General features: G+C 40.0%; 1 protein-coding gene across 1 annotated transcript; it reads right to left on the reverse strand.

The window, feature by feature from the left end:
- Window positions 1-10,142: 10,142 nt before the first annotated feature.
- On the reverse strand, window positions 10,143-13,345 carry LOC122050620. The gene is made up of 6 exons (XM_042611512.1): window positions 12,065-13,345; window positions 11,824-11,951; window positions 11,320-11,709; window positions 10,941-11,222; window positions 10,451-10,854; window positions 10,143-10,369 (listed from the first exon to the last, which is right to left on the reverse strand). Exons 1-6 carry the CDS (start codon window positions 13,343-13,345, stop codon window positions 10,143-10,145), a joined length of 2,712 nt encoding a protein of 903 aa, XP_042467446.1.
- Window positions 13,346-18,396: the final 5,051 nt, after the last annotated feature.

Genomic DNA, 18,396 nt, shown 5'->3' on the forward strand with positions numbered 1-18,396 from the left:
GACGGCAGTTCAAGGGACGAGGTGCTGCGGAAGAGTACCCCGGTGGACGAGAAGGAAGCGTACGGTGGTTCCGAGGGACGAAAGCCGGAGCGGAAGATTGCTCGAGGAGCAAGAGACGCAGCTAGCGAGAAGGTCGGCACGCGGTGCGACCAAGGTACGAAGACTGCGGATGAGTACGCTGGTGGACGGGAAGGAAACATGCAATGATTCCGAGGGACGAGAAGCCGGAGCATAAGGCTGCTCGAGAAGACCGGAAGTTGGGTTCGGGTGAGCCCTTTTCCGGATGGCAGAGATCACCTAAGCGAGCGGATCTGGAGGAGAAGAACCGAACCGAGGCGGGACTGAACCAGAGAAGAAGTCCCGGATGAAAAAGTCAACAACTGTTGACTTTGGGCTCCGGGGCGCCCGGAGCAGTCTGGGGCGCCTGGAGCCCTCTGGGGCGCCCGAAACCCTCCGGGGCGCCCTGAGCAGTAAAATTGACCAGATCGAGTTTTGACTCGATCTGAACTTTGGGGGATAAGTTTTATCCCCCCCAGGGCGCCCGGAACCCTTCCAGGCACCCCGACCAAGGCTATAAATATAACCTTGGTCCAGAAGCTTTTCAATGAACTCTGAATTGTAATTCCAAACACTTGTGCGCTTCTGTTCTAGTTTAGCTTCTGTTTTCTGCGCTACATTATTGTACGAGGCTTCTCCGCCTGAAGGAGATTGATAGTGGACTTTATCTTCCTTGGATTAACAACCACATCGGTTGTAACCAAGTAAACCTTTTGTGCCTCATCTTTTTAATGCTTTACTTACTGCTTAATTTATTTATACAAGTGTTAGCTTAAAGAGTTCGAGGAGGGTTTGTCTTTTTGTGTTTGCAGGATATCTAACTCCCTCCTAGCCGACCGCAACGGTCCTACAAGTGGTATCAGAGCAGAGACGCCTCAGAAGGACTAACCGCCGTCTTAAGCAACAAAACGATGGTCGGAGCTAGCGAATATCCACCAGCATTCGAGGCGGAGTTTTCTTCATGGAAGAAACAAATGGAGGTATACCTTAACTCAGACCTTGGTATTTCTTTAATTTTAAAATCTGGTTATGAAGAACCGAAGAACACGAACGGAGAAAGACTCGATCTACGTCTCTGGAACAAAAACCAACGTAACGAATCAATGGCAAACGGACGGGCAGAATTTCATCTCCTAACCGTGATACCAAATGAAGATCTCAAAAGAATCGGCGAATACAACAACTCAAAAGAACTTTGGGAAAAGTTCTTAAAACTCTACGAAGAACCGATTGAAGTCGTCCCCTCAATATACATCGAGCCATCATCAGAATCCGAGATGGAAGAAATTACCGAGACATCCCCAACAACCGAAGCACATCCCGAGATCAATGAAGGGGGAGAATCTTCGGAAGAAAGTAATTCAATAAGGGGAGAACCAACGACCGACGAGGTAAGTAAGGTATGGACTCGAACCTCTGAACAACTGGTTCAATTAATCAAATTACCTGAAGATTTTTGTGAATCAAAAATTGAATCATCGAAAGAATTTTTCGAATTACAAAATGTTTTGACAAAAGATTCTTGCGAATCACAAAGTATTTTTTTGAAAACTTTTTCCGGATCTAAAAAGTTTTCCGAAGCACAAATTATCTCGTTGAAAGAGTTTTTCGAATCGCAAAATGATTTGACAAAAGAATCTTACAAATTACGAAACATTTTTTCGAACAAAGTTTACAAATTAGAGATATTATCAAAAGAGTTTTTCGGAGTAGTAAATCTATTATCCATAGATTGTTGCAAATTTATTTTGTCAAAATACTTTTGCAAATTACAAAATATTTTGTCGAACGAAGTTTGCAAATTAGAAGTATTGTTGAAAAACTTTATCAAGTTTATATTATTGAAGTATCTTTGCAAATTAGGAATTCAAAATACAATGGAAAATGACATATTACAATTTGCAGAAATTTCTACATGCTCAAAGTTTCTTGCTTCAAAGTTAAGAAATTATGATAAATTAAAATGGAAATTTAAAATTTTCTGATAAAAGCATTAGAATATATAAATAAATAAATGCATAGAAAATTTCTTTTAATGTTATCAATTCACTTAAAGTTTCTTGCATAAACTTTTTAGCTTAGAAAGTTTTTTGATGACAAATACTTGAATTTTTTTTCAAAAGTTATTTCTTGACTTAGAAAATTTTCCTTGACTTGGAAATATTTTCCTTGAAAATCATTGATATGTATTTTCATTATATTAACCCTTAGATTCTTTTTGTACCTCATTTTTATTGTGATCAAAGGGGGAGAAGGGGAAGTATAAGTCTAATGGGAGGTAGAAAATTGAAAATTAAAATTTTGAATGGTTGAAATTTAATTTTTTCTATCATGTTGCATGTTATTGTAATAAATTTTTTAATTTCATATCTATTTTTGACCCTAGCTTAACTTGGGTTGATCACACCAAAAAGGGGGAGATTGTTGGAACCCCAAGGTTGTTTTTGTGTGATCAACAAGTTAAGTTAGGTCATGCGTTGTTTTAACCTTGTGTCTAAGTGTGCAGGAGCTTAGGAACACAGGTAGTCGAGCGGAAGACGCATCTAGCAAGAAGGACGACAGTCCGAGGGACGAGGTGCTGCGGAAGAGTACCCCGGTGGGCGAGAAGGAAGCGTGCGGTGGTTCCGAGGGACGAAAGCCGGAGCGGAAGATTGCTCGAGGAGCAAGAGACGCAGCTAGCGAGAAGGTCGGCACGCGGTGCGACCGAGGGACGAAGACTGCGGATGAGTACGCTGGTGGACGGGAAGGAAACACGCAACGATTCCGAGGGACGAGAAGTCGGAGCGGAAGGCTGCTCGAGAAGACCGGAAGTTGGGTTCGGGTGAGCCCTTTTCCGGATGGCAGAGATCACCCAAGCGAGCGGATCCGGAGGAGAAGAACCGGACCGAGGCGGGACTGAACCAGAGAAGAAGTCCCGGAAAAAAAAGTCAACAACTGTTGACTTTGGGCTCCGGGGCGCCCGAGCCCTCCGGGGCGCCTGAAACCCTCCGGGGCGCCCTGAGCAGTAAAATTGACCAGATCAAGTTTTGACTCGATCTGAACGTTGGGGGATAAGTTTTATCCCCCCCCCCCAGGGCGCCCGGAACCCTTCCAGGCGCCCTAACCAAGGCTATAATAATAGCCTTGGTCCAGAAGCTTTTCAATGAACTATGAATTGTAATTCCAAACACTTGTGCACTTCTGTTCTAGTTTAGCTTCTGTTTTCTGCGCTACATTGTTGTACGAGGCTTCTCCGCCTGAAGGAGATTGATAGTGGACTTTATCTTCCTTGGATTAACAACCACATCGGTTGTAACCAAGTAAACCTTTTGTACCTCGTCTTTTTAATGCTTTACTTATTTACTGCTTAATTTATTTATACAAGTGTTAGCTTAAAGAGTTCGAGGAGGATTTGTCTTTTTGTGTTTGCAGGATATCCAACTCCCTCCTAGCCGACCACAACGGTCCTACAATGGGCTCCTCTGCTATAGGCAAAGGCTCCTCTTGGATGACATGGATCCGACCATCTTGGGTTCTCTGAGCCTTGTGGGCCTCCACTTTCACCATATCGATGTAATACTTACAAGAGACCAATTGCTCACCTTTAACTTCCCCAACCTGGTCTCCCACAGGGAATTTGATCTTTTGATGCAAAGTGGAGACTATCGCTCAGAACTCATGCAGTATCAGTCTTCCCAAGATGGCGTTGTACGAGGACAGCAAATTCACCATTATGAAGGTACTCCTTCGCATCCTCACTAGGCGCTCGCTACCCAAAGATATGGCTAGCTTGATCTGGCCCATGGGTCTTACTTCATTGCCAGTGAAATCATATAATGAAGTAGCCACGGGCTAGAGTTCACTGGCGTCGATTTGCATGCCCTCGAATGCACTCTTGAACAACACATTGACAGAACTTTCGATATCAACAAAAACTCTAGCCACGCGACTATTGGCGATGACAGCTTTGATTATTAGCGCATCATTGTGAAGAAGCTCTAGCCCCTCCAGGTCTTGTGGCCTAAAGCTGATGATGGCCCTTGCAGCTTGCTCGCGACTGCATCCTACAACATGTATCTCCAAGCAGCGCTCATGAGATTTCAGAGCCCTAGCGAAATCTCCATCTGTGGGCCCTCCAGAGAGCATACTAATCTCGCGGATGGTTGTATTTCCCTTGTTCTCCTCCTCAGTGGCTTATGTTTGCTCTCTACTCCGACATAGCTGCTGACTTCCCTGACCTGCATTTTCGGACAGAGGCCTACCTGACTGGCCTATTGTCGCAGCAGGCTAGTTGGCCAGTAGCCTTTGAAGCTTATGCGTGATCTCGAGCGGAGGTAGGCCAAGTTCAGCTGCACGCCAAAAGTCACGAGCAAACTGGACGCAATTTCCAATGGAATGAGTGTGGGACCGGTGGTAAGTGCAATAGCGGGGCTCCCATTGACCAGGCCTTGGGGCTTAGACAGCTGCCACACGTTGGGTCGGCTTAGGATCCTGACTGGGAGGGAATGGTGGTCGGGCATCCCAGGCGCGTGGAAGAGGCTGAGCTGGTGGTTGGGGTGGCCTCTTATCCGATTTGTTGGAGGGGATAGGCGCTTTGTCTGCCTTCCACCAAGCCGCCTGGGCTTCTTCCATGTTGATGTAGCTAGCGGCCTTCCCAAGCATCTCATCGGAGTTCTTTACAGGCTCTCGGATGAGGGCTCGGAAGAACTCCCCTTTTACTAACCCATGGGAGAAAGCGCTCATCAATATTTCAGAGGTAAAGGATGGGACGTCCTGGGCCACCTGGTTGAAGCATTTGATATAGCTCCTCAAGGGCTCAGTAGACCCTTTCTTAAGGGCAAAGAGACAGTGGTCTGTCTTCTGGTACTTCCTGCTGCTAGCGAAGTGACGCAGGAAAACAGTCTTGAAATCATGAAAGCAGGTGATGGATCCGCTCGGTAGTCCATCGAACTATTTCTGTGCTGAGCCAGACAAAGTATTCAAGAATACTCAGTATTTAATGGCGTTGCTGTATTGGTGCAACAGTGCAGCGTTCTGAAACTTCCGAAGATGATCCTCCGAATCCTAGCTATCATCATACTCTCCGATGGCTGGGGGCTTGTACCCTTTCAGTAGCCTCTCCTCAAGTACCCTTAGAGAGAAGGACACTTGCTCATCATGCTCTCTCCGGGGCTCTTCCCTAAGGACTATGGCTTTCCCTTTCTTTGAGTCCCTAGGTGAGAAGCTTTCCTCTATGGAGGCTTACAGTTGCTCTTTCTTATTATAACAGTCCAGACCCTTGTAGTAATAGTCTGGGCCAGGTTCTCGATAGAAGGTCGGGGGGGCGGGGGTGGGGGGGGGACTCCTCGGGCTATTTCCTCTTAGATCCTCTATTAGAAATGTGAGTTGGGTCCTTGGAAACTGCAGGCATCTTGTACAGTCGCAAAGCAATGGTCTATTTTTTGGAAGTCGCTCGCCTCTTGGCCTCCTTGAACAGTTCGTACTCCCCTACCGTCATGGTCACATTGATTCTTCTGGTCTCTTCCATCCTCACACTCCAGAACAGGTCAATGTGTTCCCACAGGAGGCGTCAAATTGATCCTGTTTGGATTCTTAATCAGACGAAGGCTTGATGAGTTATCGCTGGTGTTGATAAAGAGGCGACTAAGACACCCTTCTCGTATACGCCCACAAGAATGGACCCCCACATGGCGCTGACGAACAACGATGATTGAGCTGGTGGTACGTGAGCTCTACACACACTCAGATAAGCACATGGAATGTTAGAGGCCAGAGACTAGGGAAAAAGTCCCCGGAGCAGGCCCTCCGACGCTCAAATCAGGTACTTTTTTCCCAGAAGAACAGTGTACGATGGAGAAAGAAAAGTAGAAGATACGTGCGAATGTACGAGTGAGTGTACCTGCACAAGGGAAAGGACCTCCCTTTTTATATGATAGTGCGTACCTCTGGAGCCTGATTGATGTCAGGGAATGTTGGGTGTCAGGACCTGTCTGGTGATGGAGGACGCGTGGCACCTTTTTGTGTGATGGAAGAAGGTTTTATTCGTAGATGACCGCAGACCATTAGAATATTCCTTGACATACAACAGTTATTCTCTGACAGACGATTATGATTCCCTGACCCTGATGTCGTGTAGCATCCTCTGTCACGACTGGGTATGACTGGGGCAACTCGGGATGATCTGTTGGGTATAACACCTTGCCTAAGTCTTGAGGGATAGGGAGCTGTGGTGAGATCGTCCAAGAGCCAACCAGGAGTTGGCCGACCGGGTGTTGGCCTACTGAGAGAACTAAGCCTAGATATAACCGAGCTATGGAAACCCGACCAGTCGAAGCAGTTCAGGCCTCACCCCGACAGCCCACCATGTTTCAGACTAGGGTGTCTTAGATCTGGGGTCTTGGTATGTGCGAAGCCGACCAGGAACCATGCTGCTGATGTCATCAGACACTACAACAAATATAGCTTTTTACAGCGCGCAAATATGCTATCCACGGCGTGCATTGCGTCCTGTACAATGATAAGCTGTTGAAAGCCTAAAGATATCCACGGCGTGCAATAAACGCTGTAATTGACGTAATCGCGGCGTGCAATGCATGCTGTTGTTAGTGCCATCAATGGCATACAATAAACGCTGCAATTGAAGAATTCGCGGTGGACAATGCGTGCTATTGTTAGGGTAATAAATGGCGTGCAATAAACGCTGCAATTCAATTATTCGCGGCGTGCAATTCATGCTGTCATTAGTGTTATCAATTTACAATTGAAGTATTCACGGCATGCATTGCAAGCTGTTGTTAGGATTGTCAACGACATGCAACGCACGCCGCAACTTGCTGTATATTCACGGCATGCAATGCATGCTGCCGTTAGAGTTATCAACAACATACAATAATACACACAAAACACAGAAACATAATGTGCAAAAAACATAAAATGTCGACACACAAAATGCAGAAACAAACACAACTTGCAGAAACATAAAATGCACCACACTTAACATAACATAGCAAGAGTTCACTTAGTAACATGATTTGGATCCAACAAAAATGTATGACTTTCAAATAAGTAGAATCTATCTCACTCACACAAAACTACAAGTTTAGACAACCATGCTACTGTGCTTCCTAGTGCATCGTCGAGATAAAACATTTCATCATTTGGTCGTATCAAGTCTACCTTCTCCACCAGAACTTTATCAACCCAAACCTTCCAACAAGATCCTCCGAGAGGAATGTGATGCACTTTTGCTTTTGGATCTGTGGATGCAACTCGACCTTCTGCAACAACTCCCTCACCACACCAATGAAGTAACTTACATTTATGATTATCATGGACAACTTCACTATTCACATTCTTCAGCTTTGCCTGCATATAGTTAAACAATATAAAATTATTAATATGACATGATGCTTAAACAATGAACTTTTGGTTTATAAGGCATACAATTTGAATATAATTACCTGAAATTGTTTTTCACCATTGATATCAATATCATTCCCAATACCGCTACTAATGCCACCACTAGCAACCTAATTTGACACACAAATTATGTCAAGTAATGTCATCATGTAATTAAATCCAATAATTTAACTATACATACTTAACTTATTTTATCTAATGATGGTTAATTTACTAACCTGTTCTTCATCATTTCGTTGCCTCATACTTTGGAGAAACATGGACCTCATTTCTTGCATTTCTTGTTGAAAGTTATTCATCATACTTTGAAGTTGCTTAATAGTTTCATTTTGTTGAATGCAAGCTCCAGTTTTTGATGGTGTAATTCCAAAGCCCAACCCACGCACTCTACCTCGAGCTTCCTTGCCAAATACAATGCTAATTGCGTCATCGGCAATGCTAGTTGTATTTAAAGATTCAGGTGGGCATTCTTCTATTTTTCTCTATCAAATAGAACAAACAAATAATTTTTTAGTAAATAACAAATTTTTCTAACATTTTACAAAATTCAAAAAGATAGTTTTATTACCATTTTCTCTCCAACAGCTTCACTACTAGGTTGCCCATTTTTTTTCTTGTGAGCCTCAATCCAAACTTTTGATCTTGTAATTGGTGTATCTGCAGGACTTTTTTTTCCCTTAAGTATGGAACATATAGAATATATAAAAAAATCATTAGAAAAGAAATTTAAAAGATGTATCATTGCTTAAATAAGAAAACTTTAAAACAAACTATCCATAAAGTTGTATAAATAATAATATTTACCATCATGTTGGCTAAACGGGCATAACCTCTCCGGCTCATTGTATGATTATGGTCTTGTTTTACCCTCATTTCTCTAAATTTGGCGCTCTTCTCCTGAGAATTAAAAGATAACCAACAAGAAAAAATACAATCATGAGCAGTAACAATCTAAGAAAAAATTCATAGTAAGGATACAGATTCTAAGATATTCAAAAATCTAAGAAAAAATTCTAGCATTCTGTTTGTTAATTCTTGACAAATCTCTATCTTCATTTCACTCTTCAATTTTGCTGCACGCTATTTTACAAGAAAAAAAAGCGTGCAGAAAACTGAGGCCCAGCTGGCTACCACCAAGCCAAAAAAAAAGCGTGCAGTTTTCTGCTGCAGCCTGAGGCCCAGCTGGCTACCACCAGGCCAAGAAAAGCTTGAGCAGCTACAAGTGAGGCAAATCTTCTTAGGCTGTAAGCTTGCTGCAGTATTGTAGTTTGCAAATCTTCTTAGGCTGTAACCTTCCAATATATACACCATGCTTGAAATAAACCATGCTTGCTGTATAAGTGAGGCAAATTGCTTGAAATAAACCATGCTTGTAGTATATGCACCGTGCACTAAAGATGGCACCAGATTAGATTGTCACACTAATGGAATTACTAAAGACTACCAATATCTTTACCAGATTAGATTGCAAACACATACTACTGTGGCAATCATATATTACTAAAGCTGATTGCTAATACCAGATTAGATTGTCACACTAAAGTTGATACTAAAGCTAATACCGATTGCCAAATAATATCAGACTACCAATATCTAATCTGGTACTAAAGATGGACAAAATCAAATTCGTAACGGAATTACTACAAATGGAAGAGAGGTTAGAATATATAATTAACCAAAATTACTACAACTGATTAAAGTGAGTGAGCATATGATACTACTTACTGATTTTGGTCCACAACAGTGAATTAATACTTACTTGAAAGGAAAGTAACAGTGTCTTCTTTACAAAAATGTCCCACTGATTTTGGTCCATAAATTTGGGCTTCAAAAGGCTAAGATCTCGTGAAGCTGCTTGGCCAGTATTAACTTCTCGTATAAGTATCTGCAGCCTGGACTTTCTATCACGCCACAACTTACCCAACTTTTGAAAGATTGTTTTCTTTTCCCACTCCTCAACATTAAAATGTAGCTGTAAAATATAAAGCATGAATATATGACTAAATTTTGTTATAGAATTGGAAAATAATAATTCAGTGATAGATGACATTACCTGAAGACAACTCCACATTTTACTTTTCAAATCTTCATTTACGTCATTCCATCCATCCAATGTATATGGAACAAATTCTTTTACCATACAACCAAGAAAAGATGCATACTTCACCGAATTATCTCCAATTGGTTGTCCGAACTCATTACGCTCTAGCACTTTGGGATTTTGTTGGCCACTAACCAACATCAACTTTGATGGACCTCGTCCCTTTTTCCCATCAATTTTACTGTCATCAACCGACTCTTTACCATGCAAAGGTTGTGAAGAATCAGAGGCAGTGTTAGAGTCCATTCTCGATAGTTGATTAACAATTTTTTCCTACAAAATAGCATAAAGAGATGTTGAAATGCATAAGTGTACTTATTAAAATAAACCAAGAATTAAAAAAGGATTACAATATATCACCTGAACTTCAACTATAGATTCTCTAGTGCGTTTTTTGCCCATTTTTTTCATCATTTGAATGCTAAATAATGACCTGATAAAATATGTAATATGACATGATGCACCACTGAAATATTGTAAACTAGAACAAAAATATATTGCAAAAGTAAATAAAGAGTAGTGGAGTTTGAAAAGAACATTTATTTGTTGAAATAAATAACTATAAATCTACATCTGAAAAGTTCAGTCATGGGATATCAATAACATCAATTCCCTCACACTCATTTCTGGAATATGGTTCTTTCTCAGTAATGTTAATCTCAAGTCTAGACACATCAAGAGGTTTTGATGATGTATATGCATCCTCTTCAAGCAAATCCATGTTATGAATACCTCGAGGTGGTGCTTTTAGCAACACATACCAATTTGATTCATCATTTTCCCTAGAATAGAAAACTTGCTTTGCTTGTGATGCTAAAATGAAAGGATCATTTTCAAAAGTCCTTAGTCATTGGTGTAAGTTGACAAGTGTAAAACCATCATCCATTTTGATACCAGTTCCAGGATTAGCCCAATCACACCTAAAAACAGGTACTTTGAAAAAATAATAGTCTAGTAACACAATATCTCGTATAACCCCATAGTACGATTGTCTTCCTACTGTATGTGAATCAGTAGAACTAGATTGCCAAATAGTATCAGCTTCAACTGAAACACCACTATCTTGTGTCAACCTTCCAACATCAATTGTGTGGAACCGATGTCCATTTATAATATAACCTGTATATGATATAACATGCTTTCTTGGACCATGTGCTAGCCATTGAATCCGATCTGAAGAGTTATCAAGAACATGTTTTGATAACCATTGAGCAAATGTTTCCATATGTCGTTTTTGTAACAGTGTTTCATTACTTGAGAAACGACGATCTGTTTGTTTAAGCTCCTCAATGTGCATCCTATTTAAAATCATTGAAAAGTGATTGTTAAAATATATGAATCATGCAATACACCAAGAATATTACGGTTGCAATTTAATACTCACTGTATGTAAGGATCAATTTCTGCAGTATTGAACAACACATATCGATGTGCTGCTTGTAACAAATGTTCTTCTAAAATAATTTCTTTTCCTTGAGAAATGGGGCGACCTTCCACTACTCCATTTTCCAAATCGTCATTCCGATTAGATCGGAGACCAATACAAGCAGCTTTTTTTATATAAGCACTACAAAATCGCATTCGTTCTTCTGCAAGGTAACACTCAGCTATGCAACCCTCTGGCCTTGCTCGGTTCTTCACATAGCCTTTAAGCATTTTCATAAATCTAAATAATTAAAAATCACATGAAATAAATGTTGATAGAAAAATCTAAGTTGTTGTATGATATTAAAGTAGTAAAAAGATAGATTATTATTTATTACCTTTCAAATGGATACATCCAGCGGAATTGAACTGGCCCACATAGGCGAGCCTCTCTTGCTAAATGAATTGTCAAATGAACAGAGATGGTAAAGAAAGCTGGTGGAAAGTACCTCTCCAACATGCATAAAGTTTCAGCAATATTCTCTTTGAGTTGTTCTAGACGGTTCCTATCTAACACTCTTTGACATAACTCATTGTAAAATGCACAAAGCAAAAATATAGCATTACGTGGACCTTTTGGTAAAAGACTTCTCAATGCTACTGAAAGCAATTGTTGCATAAGAACATGACAATCATGAGATTTCAACCCAATAAGCTTTCGTTCTTCTAAAGAAACACAGTTACCAATATTTGAGCTATAACCATCAGGTAACTTTATTTTCTTCAACCTAGAACAAAATACGTCCATTTCTTTTTTAGACAATGTGTAAGGTGCAGCCGGCAAGTGATACATGTTTTCTCCTTTTTCTTGAGGATGTAATTCTTTTCTAATATTTAAGTGCCTCAAATCTTTGCGAGCGTTAACACCATCTTTTGATTTTTTCTTTAAGTTTAACATTGTACCTATGATATTCTCGCAAACATTCTTTTCAACATGCATAACATCTAAGTTATGACGTAGCAGGAGCCCCTACAAGTTTAACCATCAACACATTTCATATATTAGTTCAAGATTCAAAATAAATTGTGCATAAAATATAAAAAATTTATAAAAGATAATTAATAGAGTGCAAAATAACTTACACTCCAGTATGGCAAATTGAAAAATATTGACTTCTTCTTCCACATTTGAACTGGTTTTTGAACTTTTTTTGAACCATCACGCTCCTTCCTCTTTTTCTTTGTATTATTGATATCTTTACCCATTTTCTTTTTACCCCAGTCATTTTCAATGTCTTTCAATTCATTAAGAATTTCTAATCCATTCAGAGGCCTAGGTTTTCCTTTTGTCTCTTTATTCCCATCAAACCACTTCTTCTTCTGACGGAATGGATGATTAGGAGCAAGAAATCTCCTATGCCCTAAATATGCAAACTTTCTACTATACTTAAGCCACATAGAAGATATGCCTTCACCACATATTGGACAACCAAGTTTCCCTTTTGTGGCACATCCAGCTAAGTTTCCATAAGCTGGAAAATCATTGATTGTCCACATCAAAATAGCTTTCATATTGAACACTGACTTGCTAAATGCATCATACGTCTCCACACCAATGTCCCATAACTCCTTCAAATCCTCCACTAGGGGTTCCAAGTATACATCTATATCATTTCCTGGTTGCTTCGGGCCTGGAATCAATAATGTCAACATAAGATTTTCCTTCGCCATGCACATCAACGGAGGAAGGTTGTAATTTACTAAAATAACTGGCCAACAACTATATCTAGAACTAAGATCACCAAAAGGGTTGAATCCATCTGTTGCAAGACCAAGCCGGAGATTTCTAGGATCTGATGCAAAAGCTGGCCACTTATGATTTATCGTATCCCAAGCTATTGAATCAACTGGATGACGCATCATATGATCATGACTTTTATGGTTGGAATGCCAAATCAAGTCTTCAGCCTTTTGTTCTGATTTAAACATCCTTTTCAATCTTGGTATCACAGGAAAATATCGTAGCACCTTTTCAGGAACTCCTTTACAAACTTTGGTGGTGACTTTGTCTACCTTCCATCTTGAAGAACCACACTTTGGACATGAGTCCAAATCTTTAAGCTCCTTTCTAAATAGACAACAGTCATTTGGGCATGCATGAATCTTCTCATATCCTAAATCAAATGGTTTTAACAACTTTCTCATTGAGTAAACATCCTTTGGAAGCGTGTTTTTTTCTGGAAGCATGTCACCTAAGATCTTAAGGAGCTCATTGAAACTATTGTCAGTGTGACCATTTGTAGACTTGAAATTGTATAATGTAACGATTGCTGACAACTTCGTGTAAGTTGTACAACCAGGGAAGAGAGGAGTTTCTGCATCTACTAATAAATCAGCAAATTCATAATCTCTTGCCTCAGACATAGTGTGGTCAACGCTTTCATCAAAGGCAAAGGCATCTTTATATAAGTTATATGCCTCTCTAGTTTCATCCTCCTCTTCCTGAACTCCTCTTGAACTACTTTGACCTTGAAAATTTGGAGTATAAGTTTCACCATGGAAGACCCAAATTGTGTAAGAAGGATTGAATCCATTAATAATTAAGTGATCGTACACTTGGTCAAATTTCATATACTTCTTATTTTTGCAATGTTTGCAAGGACATAAGATTACTTCACGTGTTTTGGCATAGTTTCGAGCTTGTGTAAGAAATTTTTGAACCCCTTCTTCATACTCGGGTACAAGCCTTGAAGGAAGATGGATCCATTCCTTATCCATTTTGTAAAAAATGGTCCTTGATACTAATAAAATAATCTGAAAAAAATAAATAAAAGGAAATTATCCTATTTTTATAAATAATTTTAGTGTTATGATATTTAATCCATCAAATTTTAGGAAAAGATAGACTTATAAAAAAATGATATACAATAGAACAAAAAAATTATATCTGAGTATTATCAACTTACATATATTACTCAACTCAAAAACATAAATAAAAGTATCAGCAACCTAGTAAATAAATTTTATACTAAATCAACCAATTGTGTTCAACTTCCAAAGGTTGTAAATCAAAGTATAAATTCACATCCAATATCTTAATTATGTTTATGAATACATAAAAAAGATAACATAACACCTATTTTTCATGAACATTGAAAAAATAACATATGGATGTTTGAAATCAATCTCAAAACAATAACTATACAAATATTTAAAATCTAAAAATGATCACCACCGAGCACAATAGACAAATTTGTATGAATAATAGACCTTTTAGAATCAAATCCAAGAGAATTAACAACATAATCGTTGTCTGGTTAATAGACAAATCCAAGAGAATTAACAACATGATCATTGTATGAATAATAAACCTTTTAGAATCTAAAGTAATTAATAGACAAATCCAAGAGAATTAACACCACCGAGCACAATAGAGTTGAAACAAGATATTGGATGAATAAAGAATGTGTATGAATAAAAAATTTGATTACATATTTTAGAATCAAATCAAGTAAAAGCTAAAATGAACTAAAGCAGTAGTTACATTTTCAAAGTTACAAAGTAGCAAAAAACAAAATATGAAAAGAAAAGCATAGCTTAAGTCTGCTTAGTAACATTTGAGCATTAAAAAGTTTAGAAGTTCTATGAGAGTGAGCTTCACGTGCCACAATGTCTACCATAAAATTGCCTTCTCTAAATATATGCATTCTGTAGCAAAGATGAGTATCAAGCAGCATGCAAATCTATACTTAAATAAATTCATGAACCACAAATCTTAAGTCAAGATTGGGATGAAGCAATGAGTTTGTATAGCCTAAACACATATTGAGTAAATCTAACTTGCATTGTTATGAATTGGCATTGTTTTTGTAACTAGCCGGTTAAAATGGAACTAATCTAATCTGGTAAAAATCTGGATTGGACCAGTTCTGCACTAATGAAAATCGGACCAATTCAAACCAGTAGTTACATGCCTAGTAAGGGAAATTAAAATTGAATGGCAAACAAATGGACTCCAAGGCTAATGTTTCTTCTCTAACTCCCTCTTATGGCTCATCAGCCTCTTTCTGTGAAGTATCCATATCTGGAAATCCCTAAATGACTTGTTTTCTTTGAAGCTTATAAAAACGTTCATATTTTCTATAGAGTTCAAAAATATTGAGGCTTCATAGGGTCTCCAGCTATGGAGTGTTATTATTTCAAGAAACCCTAGAAGGAAAATAAGAATGAAAGAATTCTGAAACAGGGGGTTTACATGAGATGAGAAGCGCAGTATAAATCTGAAACCATGACACAAATCTCCTTGCTAGAAAAAGGAAAATAAGAACAAAGAATGCTTTAGATGTAGAGAAATCTACCGCCGCTGGAGAGAATAGCAAGAAATCTGTTGTCGCTGAAGGAGAGAACAAGAGCGCGAGAAATCTGTCGCTGCTGGAGGGGAGAACAAAGATGAGCGCAAGAAATTTGTTGCCGCCGAAGGAGAGAACAAGAGCGGCAGAAACCTGTTGCTGCTGAAGGAGAGAACAAGCACGAGAAATCTTCGCTGCTGAAGGGGAGAAAAAAGGCGTGCACGAAGAGAAAAAGAATCGGCGCTAAGAGGATGGCGCGAGAGATTTGGGGATTTTAGGGATTTGGCGGTTTGTTATATTAATATATTTGTAATCTTTAAGGAATAACAACGTGATTTGAGCGCTGTAAATATTACATTTTATTATAAATTAAAAAATTTATTGTAACACTATTAACAGCGTGCAATGTACGCCGTAAATATTTAATTTTAACAGCATACATATAGTTTGCTGTTGAAATAACTATTTACGGCATGCATTTTTTGCATGTCGTTTTTTGTATAAGTTGTTATAATATTAACAGCACACATCGATGAGCGCACCGTAAATACTAACATTGGCGGCGTGCTTTAAATGTGTGCCGTTGATGCTGAGCCGTGAAAAGTTATATTTGTTGTAGTGAGAGGGTCCTACCTCTTCTTTTCCTAACTACTGACTGTCACGTCCCCTTGACTTCTGACTGTCACATTCTCTTAACTTCTGACTATCATATCCTCTTAACTTCTGACTGTCATATTTTATGGAACCCTACCATTATATACTATATCATGCATATTTTTCAATTGACTTCCCCCTTGCTCTTCATATATGTACAGGCTATTTTTAGTTCAAAAATTTCTCTCAAATTAATTTCTTCTGCATTTTCTTGGGATTTCTCTTGAGCTCGTCAAAATAGATATCAACCACTTTATGATTCCGGTAGCAGGAGAGTATTTTACCTTTGGAAAGATGATTTTACCATTATTCTTGAACAAGTGGTGTTTTTATGTTTTTTGAAAAATTTCTTTGTTAGATATCTTCAAAGTTATTTTTGTCCTAACAATCTAGAGATAGAGTCCTTTGATTTACCATTGATTTGGAATTATAGATAAACCATTATATTATAAAATATCATATGTCATCTACATTTTTTTTCATTCGCTAAATTATATATTTTATTGAACTGTTTAATTTATATAGTACTCTAATTCCCTTCATACTGCACATCAAGGATAGAGTCCTTGGATTTACCATTGCTTTGGCATCATAGACAATTATATTATTAAATATCATATGTCATCTACACTTTGTTTTCATTCGCTAAATTATATCTTTTATTGAATTGTTTAATTTATATAGTACTTTAATTTCCTTTATACTACATATCAGGTTTTTCCATTGTACAACTAAACATTTATCTGATCATGCTACTAACTTTGAGAATTAATTGAATCGAATATATTAAACTACTGGAATAGAAAATGAAAGTGTATGCTAATTAATTCGGTTCGAAATCTGAGTTAGACGAATTGTCAGATGAAGTGAATGAAATGTTGATGGAGTCGTAATATCCCGGAGGAGGAGTGTGCTGAGATGACTTCTATGTTGACCAAGTCGTCAAAAGTCCTCTGGTGAATACTACCAGCAGCCAGTGACCGGGTTGCCCGGATCCCTGATACCCCGAGGCTCGAAGCAGATCCAACGAATATATGAGTAACAGACTAATAATATAATAATGAGATAAATGAGGGACAAGTACGGAAAATGTACCCTACCCCAGGGGAGCGCCCTCGGATGGGACGCTAGTCGAGTTGTCATGACCCGGAAGAGCAGATGACTCCAAGCCGAATGAAGAACTGGATCCGCCGATGCGAAGTCGGACGTAGTGGCATGAAACCAGATGCGACCTCGGCACGTAGGCCAGGCTATAATATCGGCACGTAGACCGAGATAAGACAACAACACGCAGGTCGGGATATAATGGTGGCACGAAGGCTAGAACATGATATCAACACGCAGGCCGAGATATGGTACACAACCCAGGATCTAACACAAAGGTCGGACGGTTCAAAGACCGAAACATAGCCACGGCTCGAGGGCCGGAACACAACCATGACACAGAGCCAGAACAACGGTGGCCCTTGATCAGCGCTGAAAACATACGTCAACCTGGATCAAATACCGAATCAGCGTAGGCAATGTCTGACGGCGCGGATCGAAGGCGCGATGGTGGGGGGACGACTGCAGCTCAGAGGTCGTCTGCGACGATGGGACCCGGCTGCGGCTTGGGGAAGATTCTATGTTGTCATGGTCGACGGAGAGAGGGGCGCTGGTAAGGAGGGAGAGGGAGGCGAAGCGGGGCTGCCCACGACTATCGGAAGTGGCTGTGGACACCGGCAGCCGCTGGAAACGGCTATGAACGCCGGCAACTGATCCAGTGGTCGGGCTATGAGGGAGAAATGGGCGTGGCAGCAAGCTACAGTGCCAGCGGCGGAGAATCCCACGCAGTAGCAGAGCACCCCTCGGTTCATCGTCGTGGCGAAGAAGAAGACCCTCTGCCTGAGGCGGCGGAGTCCCAAACGGAGAAGCGAGAGAGACAGGAGTGGCGTATGAGCCTCCAGCGAGGTGGTTGCTGATGTGCGTAGATTATATACACTTTTAAGCATGTTTGGACGCACATTCACATACTTTGAGCATGCTTTATCTATGCATTTTCTTACTTCCAACTTTCCTTTTAGCATATTTACTCTTTTTGTTCGGAGATCCGCTTTTGTGCATTTTCTGTATACAAGGGTCGAATTTGGTGAAGGATTCATGTTCGAGGCCAAATCTGCAAGCGAAGCTAGAGAGGAAGGCACTGTACCTGAACCTCACACGACCCTGCCATGGGGGGTTGCCCAGGTCGTGTGGAGATCCTTGGCCGTGTGGTTGCAACAGAAAAGGAAGTGGCCTCGACCGTGTGAACCTCACATGGTCGTGCCAAGATTTGAAGCCAAAAGAAACCTCGGCCATGTACACCAAACGGTCGTGCAAGGTTTCCAGAGACCAAGAAGGCCCTGGCTGTGTGCACCACACAGTCGTGCAAGGTTTCCAGAGACCAAGAAGGCCCTGGCCATGTGCACCACACAGCCATGCAAGGTTTCCAGA

This window comes from Zingiber officinale, chromosome 3A (assembly GCF_018446385.1).
Source record: "Zingiber officinale cultivar Zhangliang chromosome 3A, Zo_v1.1, whole genome shotgun sequence".
NCBI classification, from domain to species: domain Eukaryota; kingdom Viridiplantae; phylum Streptophyta; class Magnoliopsida; order Zingiberales; family Zingiberaceae; genus Zingiber; species Zingiber officinale.